The sequence below is a fragment of the Betta splendens genome, chromosome 16 (assembly GCF_900634795.4).
Source record: "Betta splendens chromosome 16, fBetSpl5.4, whole genome shotgun sequence".
Lineage (NCBI taxonomy): Eukaryota > Metazoa > Chordata > Actinopteri > Anabantiformes > Osphronemidae > Betta > Betta splendens.
The window spans coordinates 15,222,967-15,239,673 of record NC_040896.2 but is presented as its reverse complement, the minus strand read 5'-3'; the positions used below and the strand labels follow the sequence as shown (position 1 = coordinate 15,239,673).

At 43.1% G+C, this 16,707-nt stretch overlaps 2 protein-coding genes across 6 annotated transcripts; one reads left to right on the top strand and one right to left on the bottom strand.

The window, feature by feature from the left end:
- The first annotated feature begins 666 nt into the window (after positions 1 to 666).
- kcnn4 (potassium intermediate/small conductance calcium-activated channel, subfamily N, member 4) lies at positions 667 to 13,778 on the top strand. 5 transcript variants are annotated; one of them, XM_055503422.1, is made up of 10 exons: positions 672 to 1,262; positions 5,427 to 5,522; positions 6,321 to 6,757; positions 7,772 to 7,907; positions 9,435 to 9,452; positions 9,847 to 9,957; positions 11,512 to 11,675; positions 12,083 to 12,152; positions 12,253 to 12,419; positions 12,509 to 13,778. In XM_055503422.1, exons 1-10 carry the CDS (start codon positions 858 to 860, stop codon positions 12,510 to 12,512), a joined length of 1,608 nt encoding a protein of 535 aa, XP_055359397.1. In that variant the 5' UTR covers positions 672 to 857; the 3' UTR covers positions 12,513 to 13,778. The 5 variants fall into 5 exon arrangements, with proteins under 5 accessions (XP_055359400.1, XP_055359397.1, XP_055359398.1 ...); XM_029129877.3 differs by having other exon boundaries at positions 678 to 1,262; positions 11,512 to 11,633; XM_055503425.1 differs by lacking the exon at positions 12,509 to 13,778 and having other exon boundaries at positions 667 to 1,262; positions 11,512 to 11,587; positions 12,253 to 12,391.
- On the bottom strand, positions 13,061 to 16,343 carry si:dkey-79d12.4 (zinc finger protein 836). The gene is made up of 2 exons (XM_029129872.3): positions 16,011 to 16,343; positions 13,061 to 15,680 (listed from the first exon to the last, which is right to left on the bottom strand). Exon 2 carries the CDS (start codon positions 15,646 to 15,648, stop codon positions 13,789 to 13,791), a length of 1,860 nt encoding a protein of 619 aa, XP_028985705.1. The 5' UTR covers positions 15,649 to 15,680; positions 16,011 to 16,343; the 3' UTR covers positions 13,061 to 13,788.
- Between the last annotated feature and the right edge of the window lie 364 nt (positions 16,344 to 16,707).

Below are 16,707 nucleotides of genomic sequence, written 5' to 3'. Positions count from 1 at the left end.
TTGAGTTGTCTTCTTGTTTTTATTGGTACTTGTCTAAAGTTCAGATTATTGATAAGAGTAATAATATTCCACAGTCAGTGGTGCCAGCAGGATGCAGGCTGCAGCGGAACGATTCCTGTGAGTCATTTTTAGCCCAAGGCCATGACGCTGTTCTCTAAACAGACCCTTGAAAAAAGTGTATTTCACACTATTTGCTTTTTAGGTAAATCGCAGATTGATCTTATTTTATTGTGACTTGTTTAAAAATCGGCTATAATCAAATATCAAGTAAGCAATTGCTTACTTTGTGCATCAAAGGGACGATTAATGCGACGACGTGGAGTCACGAACGCTCATGTTTTGTTTAAAGTGCGAACTGCGGCTCCGCCACGAGGCGTCGCTCTGCAGCTGCTGCAGGAGTCACCGCTGCTGCGCGTTACCAACGATAAATAACAGAGAGCAATATTTGTGGTTATTTACGAGTATTTGGAAAAGAGAAGTGATCAAAAAGTTAAACAATTATCGCTCGTCTATTCTTGAAGTTTGATCCTCGTCTGTCCTCCAAAAGGAACAAAACGCGAACCAGCAAGATTCCTGCGGGGCAAACAGGCCTTTGAATTCCTCGCCTATACGCATAACACGCGCGTCCACACACACAATTCATTCGCGGCACACTGACGCAAACCCTTATAATAAGCCTGGTGCGTTGCAGCGCACAGTGCGCTGCCGTGTCCAGCGCGCGCAGCCGCGCCGCGCCGCGCCGGCTCGTAGGAGTGTTAAGATGAGGGTGTGTGCGACGCCAAGTGTTTCAGTAAACACGCAACTCCGATGAGCGACAAGCCACAGACGCGCCGGCTACGCAGCGCGCCTATCGGACTATGTCTTCCACCGTCTGGGAGGAAAGTCAAGGGGAGACCGGCCAGTTGGAGGACGGAGTCACGGAGTTCAGCGACAGGGAGAGAGCAACGGGCGACGGCGTCGTGTGCGCCCTGGAGATGGAGGCGACGGCCCGCGGCGTGCACGGCAAATGCAAACTGGACTGTTTGAACTGTGATGGGCTGATCGGTCGAAACGGCGGGGACTCGGCGCAAGTGTCCGTGCCGCTGTCACTCACGGGGAAGCGCTCGAGTCCCATGGAGGGTGAAAACCTCTTCAGGCTGAGAGACAGAAAGTTCTTGTTGGAGGATAAGAAGCGCCTGTGCGCCCTGGCGCTGGGCACCGCTCTGCTCGGGATACTACTCATGATAATCCACGCCGAGATATGCCCCTTCGTTTATAAACCGGTAGGTTTAAACCACATTAATGTCTTTGCCAGTGAATGGGAGGATCAAATCCCACTACTGATCAGCAATAAATAGACTGGGATGCTTGAAATGGGACACTTTGTTGACACTTGATCTAAGGCTGTACTCTCACACTCAGAAGGAATCCTACAAACCTCACATGTCCCATCAGAACTTCAGCTGTGGGGAAATACTGCTGTTTTACATAACACTTGGATAATTAGAACAATTAACCAGCACTGCATGTTCTGTAAGTCAGCCAAATTGTTTGATATCAGCATTAAATTGTTTTTTTATTCCACCAGCCGCTGAGCCTCAAATTACATTTAAAGGCGCTTTCATCATAGAGTGGAACTAAAGCTGTTAATAACAGCATTGCACTGCTGCTGTGTGGCAGCCTCTCAGCACATCTGCTTCCTGACCAGCAGTTGCAAGTCCTTAAAATAATTTATTGTCATTTCAGCAGTAATAGAACCGAGCAGATGGATATCAGACCATGTAGTCTTAGTTAGTATGAAGTTAGTAAGTGGATCGTAATCTGCAGAAAAAAAACACGATGGGCTCCATCCGTTGTCATAACAACTGGCTTGATTAGCAGAAAGCACAGGACTAATGCAGCACAACAGCAGAACCCGCACCTGGGCTTTGACCTTTCCTGACCTACTGATTAGTTAGTCCATTTCCAGACGCACTATTTGGTAGCACAGCCTCATGACATTAACATGCAGATCTCAGTGGATAACAATGCCAGGCCACACAATCAACAAATTATTAACTCCCCCTGACTTCTTACAGCACACGCCAGTTCCACAAGTGGAAAAAAGCTCTCATGCATGCGGGAAAACACCAGACTGCCTTCATGCTGTGAAGTCCGTGATTAATTACAGTGTCAAAGAGCCCATGTTTCTAGAGTGCTTTTAGCTACAGTCTTTTGAGAAACCTATGGAAATATGGCCTGGCCTTCGAAGTATGCCCGATGCATTCAGAGAGAGTTGGATGTGGAGAGATGTGGTTGTGAAATTAACAGCCCTGGCACGGCTGCCGCATTTCTATTCCAGTTTACAAATACGAACCAAGAACAGGTGTTGTCTGTCCATTCCTAACAACAGGCATCGGCTCCGATGCTGCTGGAAATGCTGATGCACTGGAAAAGCGCTCTCTGCCACGGTTAAAGCATATTATTTTGGAGAGGCCACATTGCAGAATAAACTGGGGCTTTTACAGTCATTGTTAGCAATAATCTTTAATTTTCATGTGAAAACATATACATAAGCTGCCACATCTTCCTCATCAGCGTCTTCTTGACCCGACCTCTGATCACTTAAATGGTCATTTCATGCACACACAGCATATTTGCGCGTGTGTTATTTTCTGCCGTGGATTTCGTTTAGAGCTGTTCTATTAAAAGTTATTGTGCGAGCACATGATTATATTCTGAGCATACCTTTTCATGGGTATGCACCAAAACAGGGCTATTTATGGAACGTTTTCCACATTTCACCTCTTCCCCTACAGCAAGATTGTTCAAAACACTTCAGGCCATGTTTCCACATCATTAAATGAGCAGTTAGAGTGTTTGTTTGGCCGGTCTGAGAGGCTCAGTTTGGTGTGTGCATCTCGTCTGATCGACCTTCTGAAGCTTTGTTTACCTCTGCAGTCTAAAACAATATTATGTTCATTTGTGTCAAGTGGATGTGTGGATTTTTATGAGCTCTATTGACTCTGGTTGTCCGTCTCTCGTGGTTATAAAAGTCTGCAGTAAACATAGTTTAACAGCATTATATGAAACTTCACAAGAACTAAAGTAGACGCACTATTGCATCGCAACCTATTCACACAACCTGCGGTTTTGGAAAAGCCTTTCATCAAATATGACACATGCAGCAGACCTGCATTTACTGGACTTTACTGTCTTGACACTATTATACTAGTCCTTTTTTGTTTATAACTTGATATGACTTATGTTTTTCACTCATGGTTTTAAACAAGGCAGGTGGAGGCAGAGAGGCGTCACCATGCTACCTTTTAATTTCTGCATGAATCCCACACTCATAAAATGCAAATATATAATGTGATCTGCAGTGTTGATGCAGTTGAAACCTAGTTTAAACCTGTAGTTGAAACCTAGTTGATGTACAGTATATGACTTGCATGCAAATGAGAAACGATCATAAACCAGTGCTGTGGAGCATTTTGTCCATTATCCATCATCAGTCAAACACACACATGCATACAACATTTTGTTGTGGAATAATCCAGCACTGCCCTTTAGATGAAGACTATGCAATAGGGGTGTGATGATACAGTTTTTACTGACCCAGATACATGTATGAATGTAGGGTAAAGCCTTTAATAACCTAGATCTAACACATGGACTAGGTCTACAACTGTAGATAACTTAAAGAGCTCAAGGAATGAAGATGAAGACAAGACGATATAATGTACAAGGTATGTAAGATGTATGCTGTAAAGTAAATGAAGCGTTAGGTTAGTGGGCGCCACTAACCTAACGCTTCTAACCAAGACTTGTCCCGTCCCACAAATCAACAAACCAACAAACCTAAAACGTATCTAAATTTTAGGTTTGTTGGTTTTAATGTACGCTTGAGGTCAGGTGAACAGATCTTCAGAAAATATTTATGCATCACAGAAAATACATATTGCCTGTTTGAAAAACCGACCTTGTTAATGGCCCCAAATTAAGTTCTCCAGCCTTGAAATCACTGTTTCCAACAGAAAATATTACAAACATGACATTTTTTAGAAACTCAGCAAGAAACCTGTTCAACTCTGTGGTGACGCTGGTGCGTCGAGCTTTTGTGGGGTCCTGTAATTAGCCCCGAATAAAATGCAGACACGAAGTGGATGCTGTGAGAGAAGCTGGAAAATGACACGGCTCGCCAACACACGTCACGCCCCCACACTCCACTTTCCTCAAGTTTGAACGTTAATAATCATCTTTAACTGTAAACTTCCCTAAAACAAAAGAAAACGTCCTTTGCTGAGATGCATAAATTGAAAGACGTGTTACACTGGAACAAGGCAGACGTAGGTCATTCTCAGAGCAGCTTGTGACTGCATGTGTACAATGCCAACTAACACAAAATAAAGGCCTTTAAATTGGTTCTTTTAACCAAAGTTCTTTTAGACTGGATTTAATTCACTCATAGCAAAGACAAATTTGTCTCAGCAAATTTAGCAGAGCGTCCACCTGCGGGGTCAGAGCAGCGACGTTGGTTCCAGGCAGACTGGGCAGAGTGTGGCCTGTTCTTCACAGCCGATTGCTTGTGTTGAGAGAGTCCTTTAAGGCGTCTTCCAGCCGCTGAGGGAGCGCACACACCTGATGTAGATGAGCAGCAGTGGGCTGTGCAGAGCAGCGTGAGCCTTTGAGCTCCAGGTCTGTGAAGGGCCCACGACCCAAAGCCGTACAATAATCAAGATACATTAATCACATGAACACACATTAATGTTACACATTTTACAACAATCTTCTCGGAGTGATGGGGATTCACACAGTTTCTGTTCGCTGGGACAATTCAAGGTGATCCCTGAATTGCGTTTTAATGTGCCTCCTGCCGTCTGTTGTCTAGAATGGAAAGTATTTCATTACAAGCACTCATTATTTTAATTGAGTGGCTTTTTATATACGATTTTGCAGTACATTACAGAATCAGTAATTTCACTGCATTAGACTTAATTACTGTAGAATGTGATGTAGCTTCAGTTGGGGGGGGGGCTTCTTGGGTTCAGCAGCCCACAGTTGGGTTTCACCACAACTAGGTTATGAAAACCCATCTTCACTGAACTGTGTATCTACATTAGAGCATAGGCCCCTGCTGTGTTTTCTCCTGCTGATTGAAGCTAAACTACACTTCTGATGCAAACTGCATTTTGATGGGAACAAACTTTGCCAAATGCTCATTTTCACACATTTGACAAGAGCACGTCGGCCCTTTGTGACCAGATGTTACCAAGTCATTTCTTAACCTGTGATGTCTGTAAATCTAATCACAATGTTGATTCTCGTAAGTCCAGGTCACCAACCACTCCACCCTCCTCATTACACAGCAATCACAAACTGCAGTATATAAATAAATAAATAGCAGTGCATGAATTCTTCACCATTTATACCTCATCACCCCGGTCTCTGTTTCCTTCCTATAGGGCTCCAGCATCGCCCTGATCATCAATTGTTCCATCAGCCTGTCCACTGGGTGTCTCCTGCTCCTCATTATAGCTTTCCATTATAAAGACATCAGGGTGAGTTTGCCTTTTGCCCTTTGTTTCCAGTTGTTTGGATTCTCTTATTGCGATCGACGCATGGGTGCATCTTTTATCTCCGGGCTGAAACGCGCCATTTTTTGTGCATCACTTTTCATACCAGTATGTTTTCGCTCCAGATTTGCTTAAAATGAAACTGCGTTGGATATTCTGGAGGGCATTTGTTTTACATGGAGCTCTCGGTCCGCTGGTTGTAGCCTCAACATTAATTATCTATGTTATATTCACTGGGAGTGTAAAACCCATCAGCCGTGTTGCAGTGTTGCAGCTACCAGTCGCTGCCGTGGTGCGTGAATTTGATATGCCTGAAGGGGTATGGCTGAAATCAAATAAACATTCTTCAGTTTTCTTTCATAAACACTGACAGAATGCATATTTAAACAGAAAATATTGTGTAAATGCAGTGTAGTGGATGTCACAGCAGAACCCGCGGGTTGCTGGGTCCATACTCTGACCCCCACGGTTTTAATGGCGGCTGCAGTGTGAGTGTGTCGACGAGATAAGGAGGAGCAGCTTCAGGGTGGAGACCCATGCAAAGCCAACGTTCATTGATAATCAGCAGCACTTGAAAGACTTTTTGTCAGGGGTGAAACCAAAAATGGTGCAAAAGCATCAAGAGGCATCAGATGTTCTCACTAAGCTTCACAAGCTAGAAATGTTCTACAGGTCTCTGTTTGGTTGTTAACAGAACCCCAACGTTTTGTCCAGACAAAAACATTGACTCGAAGGTTTATTGAATCCCATTCTGACGTCTTCATGTCCTCCCCCACCTGCCAGCTGTTTGTTATTGACCACAACCAAGTGGACTGGCGCATCGCCATGACGAGCCACCGGGTCCTGGTGATCACCGTGGAGCTGCTGGTCTGCTCCATCCACCCTGTAGGCACGTATTGGAGAGCCGGGCTCCCCCTCAACACGTCCTCCACGGCTCCCCTGTGCGTCTCCAACAGCCACGGCGAGGCCCTGCTGGACGTGGAGCTGCTGCTGTCCGTGCTGATGTTCCTCCGCCTGTACCTGGTGCACCGAGCCATCCTGCTGCACAGCAAAGTGCTGCTCAGCGCCTCCTACAGGAGCATCGGCTCGCTCAACAACATCAACTTCACCTTCCGCTTCGTCCTCAAGGTGCTGATGAACAAACACCCGGCGCGCACGCTGCTGGTCTTCATCCTCTTCTTCTGGCTCACGGCGTCATGGATGCTCACTCTGTGCGAGAGGTAGGGGGCAGAGCAGTTCACGCACGCGGCTGAGAATCAAGGTTTTTCTGCAAAGAAAATCAGCAAATGAACAATAACAGTAACTAGTTTCCACTAGTCCAAACTAACCTGACGTTAGTTTGGACTAGTGGAAACACTAACGAGCGAGTTCGGCTCTGTACAAAGGTAACAGTGATGAGTATGAGTGTGGTTTCACCTGTGGCTTTGCATTGCACTGTTTCCACTGAGCTGCTGGTTGGCAGATTTCAAAAGCAAAAACATCCTTATTCATTTTATTTTTTAGCATGAATTATATGTTCGGGGTTTCAACAGCAGGAAGAGGTTTGTGGTCGAGTCTAGTTTGCTCTTAGTCTTTGTCATGTGCGTGTTTTTGTATGTGCGCGCTATGATGAACAGAAGAGGCTGTCACCTGTGACAGTCACAAGCAGCCTCACACACAACCCACAAATTCCTGGAACCCGATCTCCTGCTGAGTTATTAACGCTCAATTCTCGCAGTCAATATCGATCTGACTCTAATCTTGACTTGGTTGACTTGACTTTAAAAGAATGTCAAATGTTTGCCTTCGTTATCGCCTGAGCCCTTTGTTTTAACATTGTTTTCACCCAGCCTTCGCTCATTTTCTGCACTGGCTGTTCGTGTCTAGAAGACAGACGGCCACTTACACATAGACTTACCTGCTTGTTTACAGTGGACTCATGCTTTACAATGTTTTACAAGTTTACCTTAAGACTCGTTTCCTGTCCGTCTAAGTACTAAAGCATGAGCCATGATTACACAGACTACACCTTTATAACACTCAGTGACTCATTGTACACAATAATAAACCTCATTTTACAGCTTCCTTAGATTCCCAAACAAGGAGCTCATATATAATTACAATCGAGTTGATCGATCAAGCCTTAGTTTATTATGTGAGGAGTGCAGCTTTGTCTTATGTATTAAGCTATACCTGCAGTGGGATTCATCATATTTAATTTAACATAATGCTGTGCTGTGTTCATGGCCCTGCAGGCACACACAAGCTTCGACAGGCCACATGGACACGGCTCTGTGGCTCGTAGCCATCACCTTCCTGACAGTGGGCTATGGGGATGTCGCTCCCACCACCAGCTGTGGCAAATGCGTGTGTCTCTTCACTGGAGTCATGGTAACTGATTTGAATTCATTAGTGTGACTTTATCAGTCTCTCACATTGTTGTGAAGGACTCGTGATCTGCAGTAGCACGCTACCTGTGGCAACCTGGGTTCTAATCCCTTCCAGGGTTACGGAAACCATGTTTCCTGTTTACATGACACTTAAGTAATCGGCATTCTTGAGGAAGACGTTTGGAACCTGCTTACTTGAGTGCTTGTAAACGTGCTGTGGAGTGACCACAGGTGTGGCTCAAATGTTCACCCCAATGCATCTCGCCCTCAGTGAGGCAGAACTTTATATGTTGATGTCAATAAGCAACAGTTTAACTGTGATGTCTTTGGTTCCTTGTGTCGTCCACCTTTCATCACCCTGAGCACTAAAACTAATGGTGCTGTTTTTAACTGTGTGTTTTATTCCACTATTGCTATGTTATGTTCTGTGTCTTCTGTCAATCAATCCTTGTTTCTGTTATGTTGTAAGTTACCCTATTTCAGTTTATTTTGTCTTTTGTCCTAATATTCTATTTTAGTTTTGTTCTGTTGGCGCTGATTTATTTGGTTTTTATTCGGCTCATTGCCTTCTACAGCGTCTCAGCCCCCATTTTTCTTTTCTACGTTCCCATTTCATGGCTCACTTCAACTTGGTTCCTATCTCTCATGCACCTTTTCCTTTCTGTTCTGCTCTATTCCACACATTAGCCGCTACGTCCGGCTGTGGCGCAGACAGACCTAAATGCCATCATTCCCCTTGCGTGTGTGTGATTTAAATCACTGCTGTAAATTAACCAACAGACCTTGGCGGCAGCAGGCACGAGGGAAGGAAACCATCAGCATGCAGCGGGCGCTGGGCAGTCCACACAAAACATCTGTATGGAGCCAGAGCTCCGTGATGACAATGTTCAGCTGAATGAGAATGTGCAGATAAACTGATAATGATTGGGGTAATAACTTTTTATATAAAACATGCACCAAAGTTAAGTCAACATTAAGTAGCTGAGCATGTGACAGCTTGAACAGGCCGCCAGCTGTCTCACCACACAAGCAGATAAGAGTAATCGCCTTGGTTTAGATGTGGACAGAGTCTGGTTTAGACACCTCAGTGACAGAGTGGAAAACAATCTTTTCCATGTCTCTTTCTCCATCTCCCTTGTTTTTATAAGCTCTCTCCTTGTAAGGGGAAACTTTCCACCATATCCATTTTTAGGTGCTTTATTGCCTTTGGCATCAACGGGCGGGCGTGCCAACCTGTGCCCATGATGTGGAAAACAAATCCCAATCCCATAAGACTGGACTAGGGTGATGCTTACACCTGTAATGTGGCTGAAGCCGCTGTGGTCTGTCTGACTTCAGCCATAACCTCATATGCAGCTGTTTTCAGGAGTTGAAAAATTGTGTCCCATCACTGTGTGTGGATGGATCCAAGAAAATGGTTTGCACTTCAGCGATGGTGTAATGACTGATATTCACCAACTGTGGTGTAGAAGGATAAACACTGTATATGTTGTAAAACTGTGCTTCTTCTTCCTATTTCCTATGCAAGCATAGCAGAGGACAGCAGGTAAAGCCCCCTGCCTTTTATCTTTGTCCGTGTGGATTCTAGTCAGTGATTGTCTGTGTTTATATTCATGTGACTGTGTGACCGTAATTTTCTCTGTGGACCTTCTGAACAGTTCCCTGTCCAGCAATAGCACATAGCTATTCTCAGAGGAAACCCGCATTTTAATAACTTTCCATGTAAATGTAACTTTGTTTTATTGGTCCAAACCACATGATGTATGAAAACCAACATCCAGTTTCCCTGATAAGAAATTTAACTCGAGGGAAAAGATAAGACGAAGCTGAAATATTCATATTCAGATGATGGATTCTGGATGGTTTTTATATGATTTGTGAGAAAATAGAGGTAGAAAATCCAGCAGTAACCATGCCAACGGCTGCATGTGTTTGTTTAGGGTGTAGCCTGCACTGCCATGCTGGTGGCGGTCGTAACGGAGAAGCTGGCGTTAAACAAAGGAGAGAAACACGTACACCTCTTCATGCTGGACATCCAGATCTCGAAACGGGTAAGAATATCCTTCAGCAGTTTGACTGTGTTTAAAAGTTGACTGTTATTCAGTGAGTACAATGCTTTTGTAAATTTATTGTCGTAATGTTCATTAACCAAGCACGAAAATGGAAAATGGTAGAAAATATAAGTGTGATATTTTGAAAATGTAAAAAGTAAAAACCATATGTGTTTATAAAAGCAGCAGACGAGTTTTAAAAGAACAAGAATAACCTAATTCGGTCTGAGAACAGTAACATACAGTAAATTCTTAACAAACATGAACGTCATGAAACATCAAATACTTTACAAAGACGTGTAGCTGATGACACCACTTCCTCAGTTATCTAATGTACAGCAATAAAGGTGTGACTTTGCTTTTAAATAAGAGCAAGAGGTCCACATAAGCAAATACCCTCACGTCTGTCACATAACTGCAAACATTAAAGCAGACAGAGCGGATGGAGCTGTCTGGATGGAGACGTCACTACAGTACTTTCCCAGTCACATGTGTGTTTTGGTTTTTGACTCCTTTCTATGTTTTTCCTAAATAAGAACCTCCGGAGGCCAGGACGGTGCGGGAAGAGACGAGCTCTAGAAAGCTCTTTATAGCCTTTTCAAGGCGTCAAACAGAGGAAACAATCTTATCTCTGCCAGGAAAGCAACTTGTGTCACTGCAGGACGGTGCTGCGATGGGCAGGAAACTGCTCTTAAACGTGTGTTTGTGTGTGTGGAAGTGACTCGCAGAAGCGTTTCACCGACTGTAGCCTTGGACCAGATTCAAGCGTTTGCTTACTAAAGGAGGCGTCTGATGAACAGAGGTTTGCAACAGAGCGGTTGTCATGAAGCGAGCGCACACATACGGAGGAAAACACACGTGTGTAACGATTCATTGAGAGTTTCTACAAACTCTGTCTCTAATGTTTGTGCTTTATATGCGGCCGCGCAGCTTCTCTGTGAAGGAGTGGGTGCACTGCTTTGGAGGATACAACCATTTCCTTTCTCCCAGTGGCTGCATCCTGTCACTAGGTGCATCTTTCTGCCTCGCTTGTGGTTGTTTGGTCTGCATGCTCGTAGCTGTGCGTGCAATCCCAGCCAGCTATCTGCTGCAGGCCAAATTTACACTGATGGGAACAGGGGAAGACATCTGGATGCAGACACTGACAACCTCTATTAATATCTCACAACAGGGCCCGGGTGACATCATCACAGGGCAGTTTACGGTGATTTGGGCAGGAAGACAAGCAGACACGAATAGAATCAAAGAGAAAAGTGCAAATAGGTTCAACTGAAGAAAAATCTGCGGCGCCTAAAACGGTTCTTTAAATTCTTGTGTATTAGATGAATGAGTGAATAGTTCCGCTATATTAATGGTTGAACTAGAAAAAATATTTGGACTTTAATCAGTTGGCCTGAATGACACATGCTTTTACTTCCTGTAATATGTAGAATGACTGATAATAAGTAACTGGAACGTCTGACTTTTATCAATCAGCCTAAAGCTTCAGCTTATCTTGGCGGCTTCATCGCCATGTTCCTGTTTAATCAACCTACGTTTCTGTCTCGTTTCCAGATCCGTCATGCTGCTGCTAACGTGCTCAGGGAGTGCTGGCTCCTGCACCGCACTAACCTGACAAAGGGCAACCGTGGTGAGCACCGAAGACACCAGCGATGCCTTCTGGAAGCCATCAGAGTGTCAGTGACTTTATCACACACGTATACTGTACGAGGCAGGATGTGAGCACGTTTGTGTTCGGGTAGATTAGAGATGCGCATGTGTGTTTTACGGGTCATTAACTTAGTGTCAACATGTGCAACCACAGAGTCACTGTTTTAATGGTTAATTTACTCTGCCAATAAGATTAGTTTGCTTCTTTTATGTGGGAAGCTCATCTGTGAATAAGTTTCCACCCTTTTTTATATGGAATTCTGCTGACCTTTAGTTTTCAGGGTCAGACTAATACACAGCTGAATTAATATTGAAATAATAATATTCCATCACTTTGGATGTGAATGTTAGGAACATTGTAAAAGATTTTGACAGCTAGATGCCATTGAGTTGTCCTGATTAGAGGTAGTTGTTTTAGTTTTAGTTTTATTTAGCGGTCGGTGTTTAAAGTGCATCAAACCTTTTCTCTGAACAGATTTCGCCACTTGCGTCTTAAACAACGAAAGCTGAGAGATTACGTGAGCGAGATGGTGGACCTGCCCAAGGTGAGCCACAGCTGTCAGTTATTTAATAATCATTTATAAATGTGTCTTCATAGAACTCAAGATTGCGTGTGTCTCTGTCTCCTTTTGCACTTTTTAACAGATGCAAATGATCATGTGCGATCTCAGTTCCAACTGGAATAACTCGTACCGGGAGCTGGAGCAGAGGATCCTCTCCATGGAGCAGAAGCTGGACGAGCTGAGTCGCTGCTTCCATCAAACCTCCGAGCTGCTGTCTCAGGCCCTACGTCACCGCAACCCGGAGATCAGGTAAACAACACGCTGCAGGATGTGGTCTATGAACTGAGACGGGACACGTCTGCTGAGGAAAATAAAATGTTTTTGTTTGTTTTTTGCAGGTGACATCGCTCTCCGTGTTTAAGCCAAGGCAGTTAACTGGTTTCACTGTCTTCATTAGTATCTATAAAGTCCTGTCCAAGCAGAGATGCTCCAGACTCTTTAAGACACTAAACCACTTCAAGGCCCGGAATTCTGGCCCTGTGCTGAGTGAATGTGCAGTGATTCACAACTACAAGATTATACAGATAAAACATCACATTTTGTGAACTTTGTAAGAACAATTTTATGCATTTTGAGAAATCTGAGATTTCAGGATTTGAATTGTTGTGAAAGTGTGGAAATGACTATCTCACATCAAGACTGTCTCTGGAATTCCTCTTTCATCTGCCATTTGTAAGGATTCAACAACAGACTTATTCCTGTGGAATGGAATATATATTTTTATGTTCATTTTATTTTCTTGTATCATTTACAGATTTGCCATTCATTTTCTACAAGCAGATAGATTCAACAGTTACCATGTTTGCAACAAATTACTGAATGCAAAGTCTTGCTTTCCTCATACTTTCCATAAGACTCCATGAATGAAATGATGTCGCTCAATTCATGTATTGTGGGGAGGAATTATTTTTTATTGTATTTGGGATTCAATACTTGTCAACCAAAGAAATCAGAAATGAATATCTACAACTAAAGCTGTGAAAATTAAATGCAGAAAAACTTCTGACAGCTACACCTGCTCTTACAACGTTGTCAACAACCCAACAGCTCCATCTAATGGACACAACCAAGAAGAATTATCCAGGACTGTAAACGTAGAAGTCATGAAGATAAATTCGAACTACGAAAACGCTGTATGCTACTTTCACGTGAACACCAATATCTCATAGAACATTAATTAAATTGCAGTAAAAACAAAGAAACAATAAATAGAAATCAAAAGCCCACAAACGTCAATGATAGCAATGCACTTTTTGAGAGGAATTAGTGCAATTCCAATTTTGCTTTCTCCAGAGAATAAACTGCATTTTTATTTAAAAAAATATATCAAATAAAGTTACTTGTGGGTTATCGTGTAGGATGTTGTCATAAGGAAACGTATTCTAGCCGGCTTAATAAGTAGCATTCAAACATGGTGAAAACAATCGTCCAGGACAAGATTATTACTAAAAGCTGTTAAGAATTAATGCGTGTGAGTTTGATATGATTTTTGTCAAACACAAAATAATGAGAACGTTTAAAAGTGTTCCTTTCTGATTGTACACTTTGGGTCCAGTGCACAAAACTGGAGAATATCTAAAAACCATAATAAAGCCATCTTGCTGCTCATTTTTTATTTTTATTTTTTCAGGTTTTTAAGCTGGTGCCATATGTAAGCAGAGGGTCTAAAAAATAGTTGTCCACAGTCACATGTAAAGGGCACTGCACACCCCGGCTTTACTTTATCCTTCCACGTACTTCCAGAGCTGGATCTTTTCCGTGAATTGCCCTGAATGTGCTCAGCCAAAAGCCGTGCTCCTGTGAACGTGTCTCCACAGCTGACGCAGATGTAGCTTACGGCCTCCGCGTGTTGAACACAGTGTCGTAGGAGATGCAGCCTGTGCTTAAAGGCTCGGCCGCACTGGCAGTGGTGCGAGCGGCGGCCTCTGTGGAGGTAGCGGTGGCTGATGATGAGGGAGGGTTGTCGGAAGATAGCACCGCACTGTCTGCAAGGATACTGGGCCTTGAAGCGCCAGCCAGTGTTCATACGCTTCATCAAAGCCAACGCATGACTGCCATTCTCAAACATGGCCATTATAGTGGGCATAGGCGGGGAGACCGTCTTAGAGGATGTAGTGGTAGAAACCTTTTCAACAGCACCAGGAGGGTTTAATAAGTGAGTAGATGGATTTCTAAGAGGCTGATTTTTTGATAGACCTGGTTTGATAGATTCCAGGTGTATGACACCAGAGCTACTGCCTGGGTTGGAAGAGGGTGCCAACAGAGGTGAAGGGCTAGACCCTGCATAGGTTTGGCTAACGTGACGCTTTCCATTAAACACCTGACTGCCTAGGTTTGGACTTCTCGTAACTGACTGGACTGTTCCACATGAAACATTTTGCTCTTTCAAACCTGACTGTTTAGAAACAATGCAAACCTTTGTGCTAACCACGGATGTGTGAGCTCTGGTGACATGATTTAACAAAGCTTTCTCACAGGTATAAAAGGATTTGCATATGTTACATACTTTGGGCATAGTCTCTGAGCAAAAAAGGACCAAAGGTGATTTGCCGTCCTTGGGACACTGGTGGCAGTTGTACAAGTACTCGTGAGAGAAAACTTGGTTGCAAATGTTACAAGAATATAAAAGCATGTAGTGCTCTTTGAAAGATGCCTCAGTTAGAAAGACTTTCTTGCAGTGTAAGCACTGATATTTGACTTTTACACCGCTACAGTGCAACATATGGAGCTTCAGTGACTTAAATGGCCCTCTACCACACACAGCACATAGTGACAAATTGACATTAGAATGAGTGCCCACGCTATTTGAAGAGTCACTTGAACAATCTGTCGTACTGGAATCACTGTCAGATTCCGAATGAACTGGGGATAACTTAGGAAGTTTAGAGGGTGCATTGGCATAATTGTCAGAGTCTGAGGTTTCAGACTCATCTGATGCTTCAGAGTCACTGTCAAAGTCTGTATCATCCTCTCCCACTGTGAACTCTACAGAGTTTTCAGATGATTCTAATTTCTTTGAGGTCCTCTCAGTTTTTTGTTGTGACCTCATCTCTGACATCGAGCCAGGCTGTCCTGAGACTGAGCTGTGGAGTGTAGTTACCTCACCAGAAGAATTGGTGCTGTTGTGACTCTCGTGTATAATTGTAGACGTCAAAGTGGAGGCTTCTTGAAATGACTCTGTTTTGAAGCACTGTGTCTCTGCATGCTTGTTCAACTCCCACACGTTGCTGAACGACTGATGGCACTTTTTGCACAGGGCCGGAGAGTGTGCATTATCCAGGTGTGTGGACAGCGATGTCTGGCGCCGGAAAACAAGATTGCAGATGTGGCAGGTGGCTAGGATGTTATGGCTTCTGTAATGAGACATCAGGGTCTCAAGTTTGCTGAACGTTTTGCCACATTCCCAACATTTTGTGTTCCTGTGTGTGTTGTGGTTGTAGACACACCATTCTTCATCACTGCTTAAATTCTCAGACATACAGATGAGATGGAAACGATTTCTGGTATCACCTGCAATTTAGGGACAATTTCATGTTAAAGTGTTATGCGTGTATAAAAACACACAGTAAACAGTTTATTCTAAAGTTTTAATTAATTAGATTTATTAGAATCATTTATAGCGGAAACACTATCAACTGATTATTTTACCAACATAAACATCATTTATGGTTAATGATGAACAGTTAAGAAAACAAACCATTTAAAAAACAGCATGCAGCAAAGACAATATTTAGTTACACCACTTTTCAACTGTCATCTGACATTACAACGAACCACAGGACTTTCTGTAAGAGCGTAGGTGTAGGTGGAATCGAAATGAGCCTAGAAAACAGTCCTTACCTCTGTCCGGAAACCTCGGACCGGCAAAACGCCGCGGTCTGGTGTTAAAAATGACGTTTCCTCGGTCATTTAGTAATAACGTTAGTGTTAGCGCTACTTAAACCACTGTTAGCCAACCTTAGGGTTAACTTGCTTGATATTTTTGGCTTTCCGAAGAAATAAACAATCTCTGGCTATTGATGTTTGTGTCCAATGCTACATGTAACTATAAAACTGCATGATTCAGCACATTAAAATACAAAAGACGCTATCGTTTTAATATTTTAAGCCACATTCATGTTGCTGATGGCGACACACACAAATACTCCGCATCCGGTTTACACCGGAAAAAAGAGGCCTGCTTTTCCCATAATGCCTCAGTTTGTTTGTTCAACGTTCAAAAAGACAATTTACAGAGGAGATTGTTGTTTTGAAACATTTGAATACCATTGCTTGGTAAATAAAAATAAAAAATAATTTACTTTCCAACATTTTTAGGCTTTTGGTATTCTTAATTTTTTATTGGAAGAAAGCATGCGTTTCGCCATATGGAAGTCTAAAAAACAACACAAGACATATGTCAATTTTATTAATTTACTTTTTATTAAATATAATCAAAACGTAACAATAGCTTTAACGAATTATCTTTATTAAAATAGCGGAACTTTGCATCCGAACAATGTTTCATAGCGACCCCCTTTAACAGACAGACTGGGTG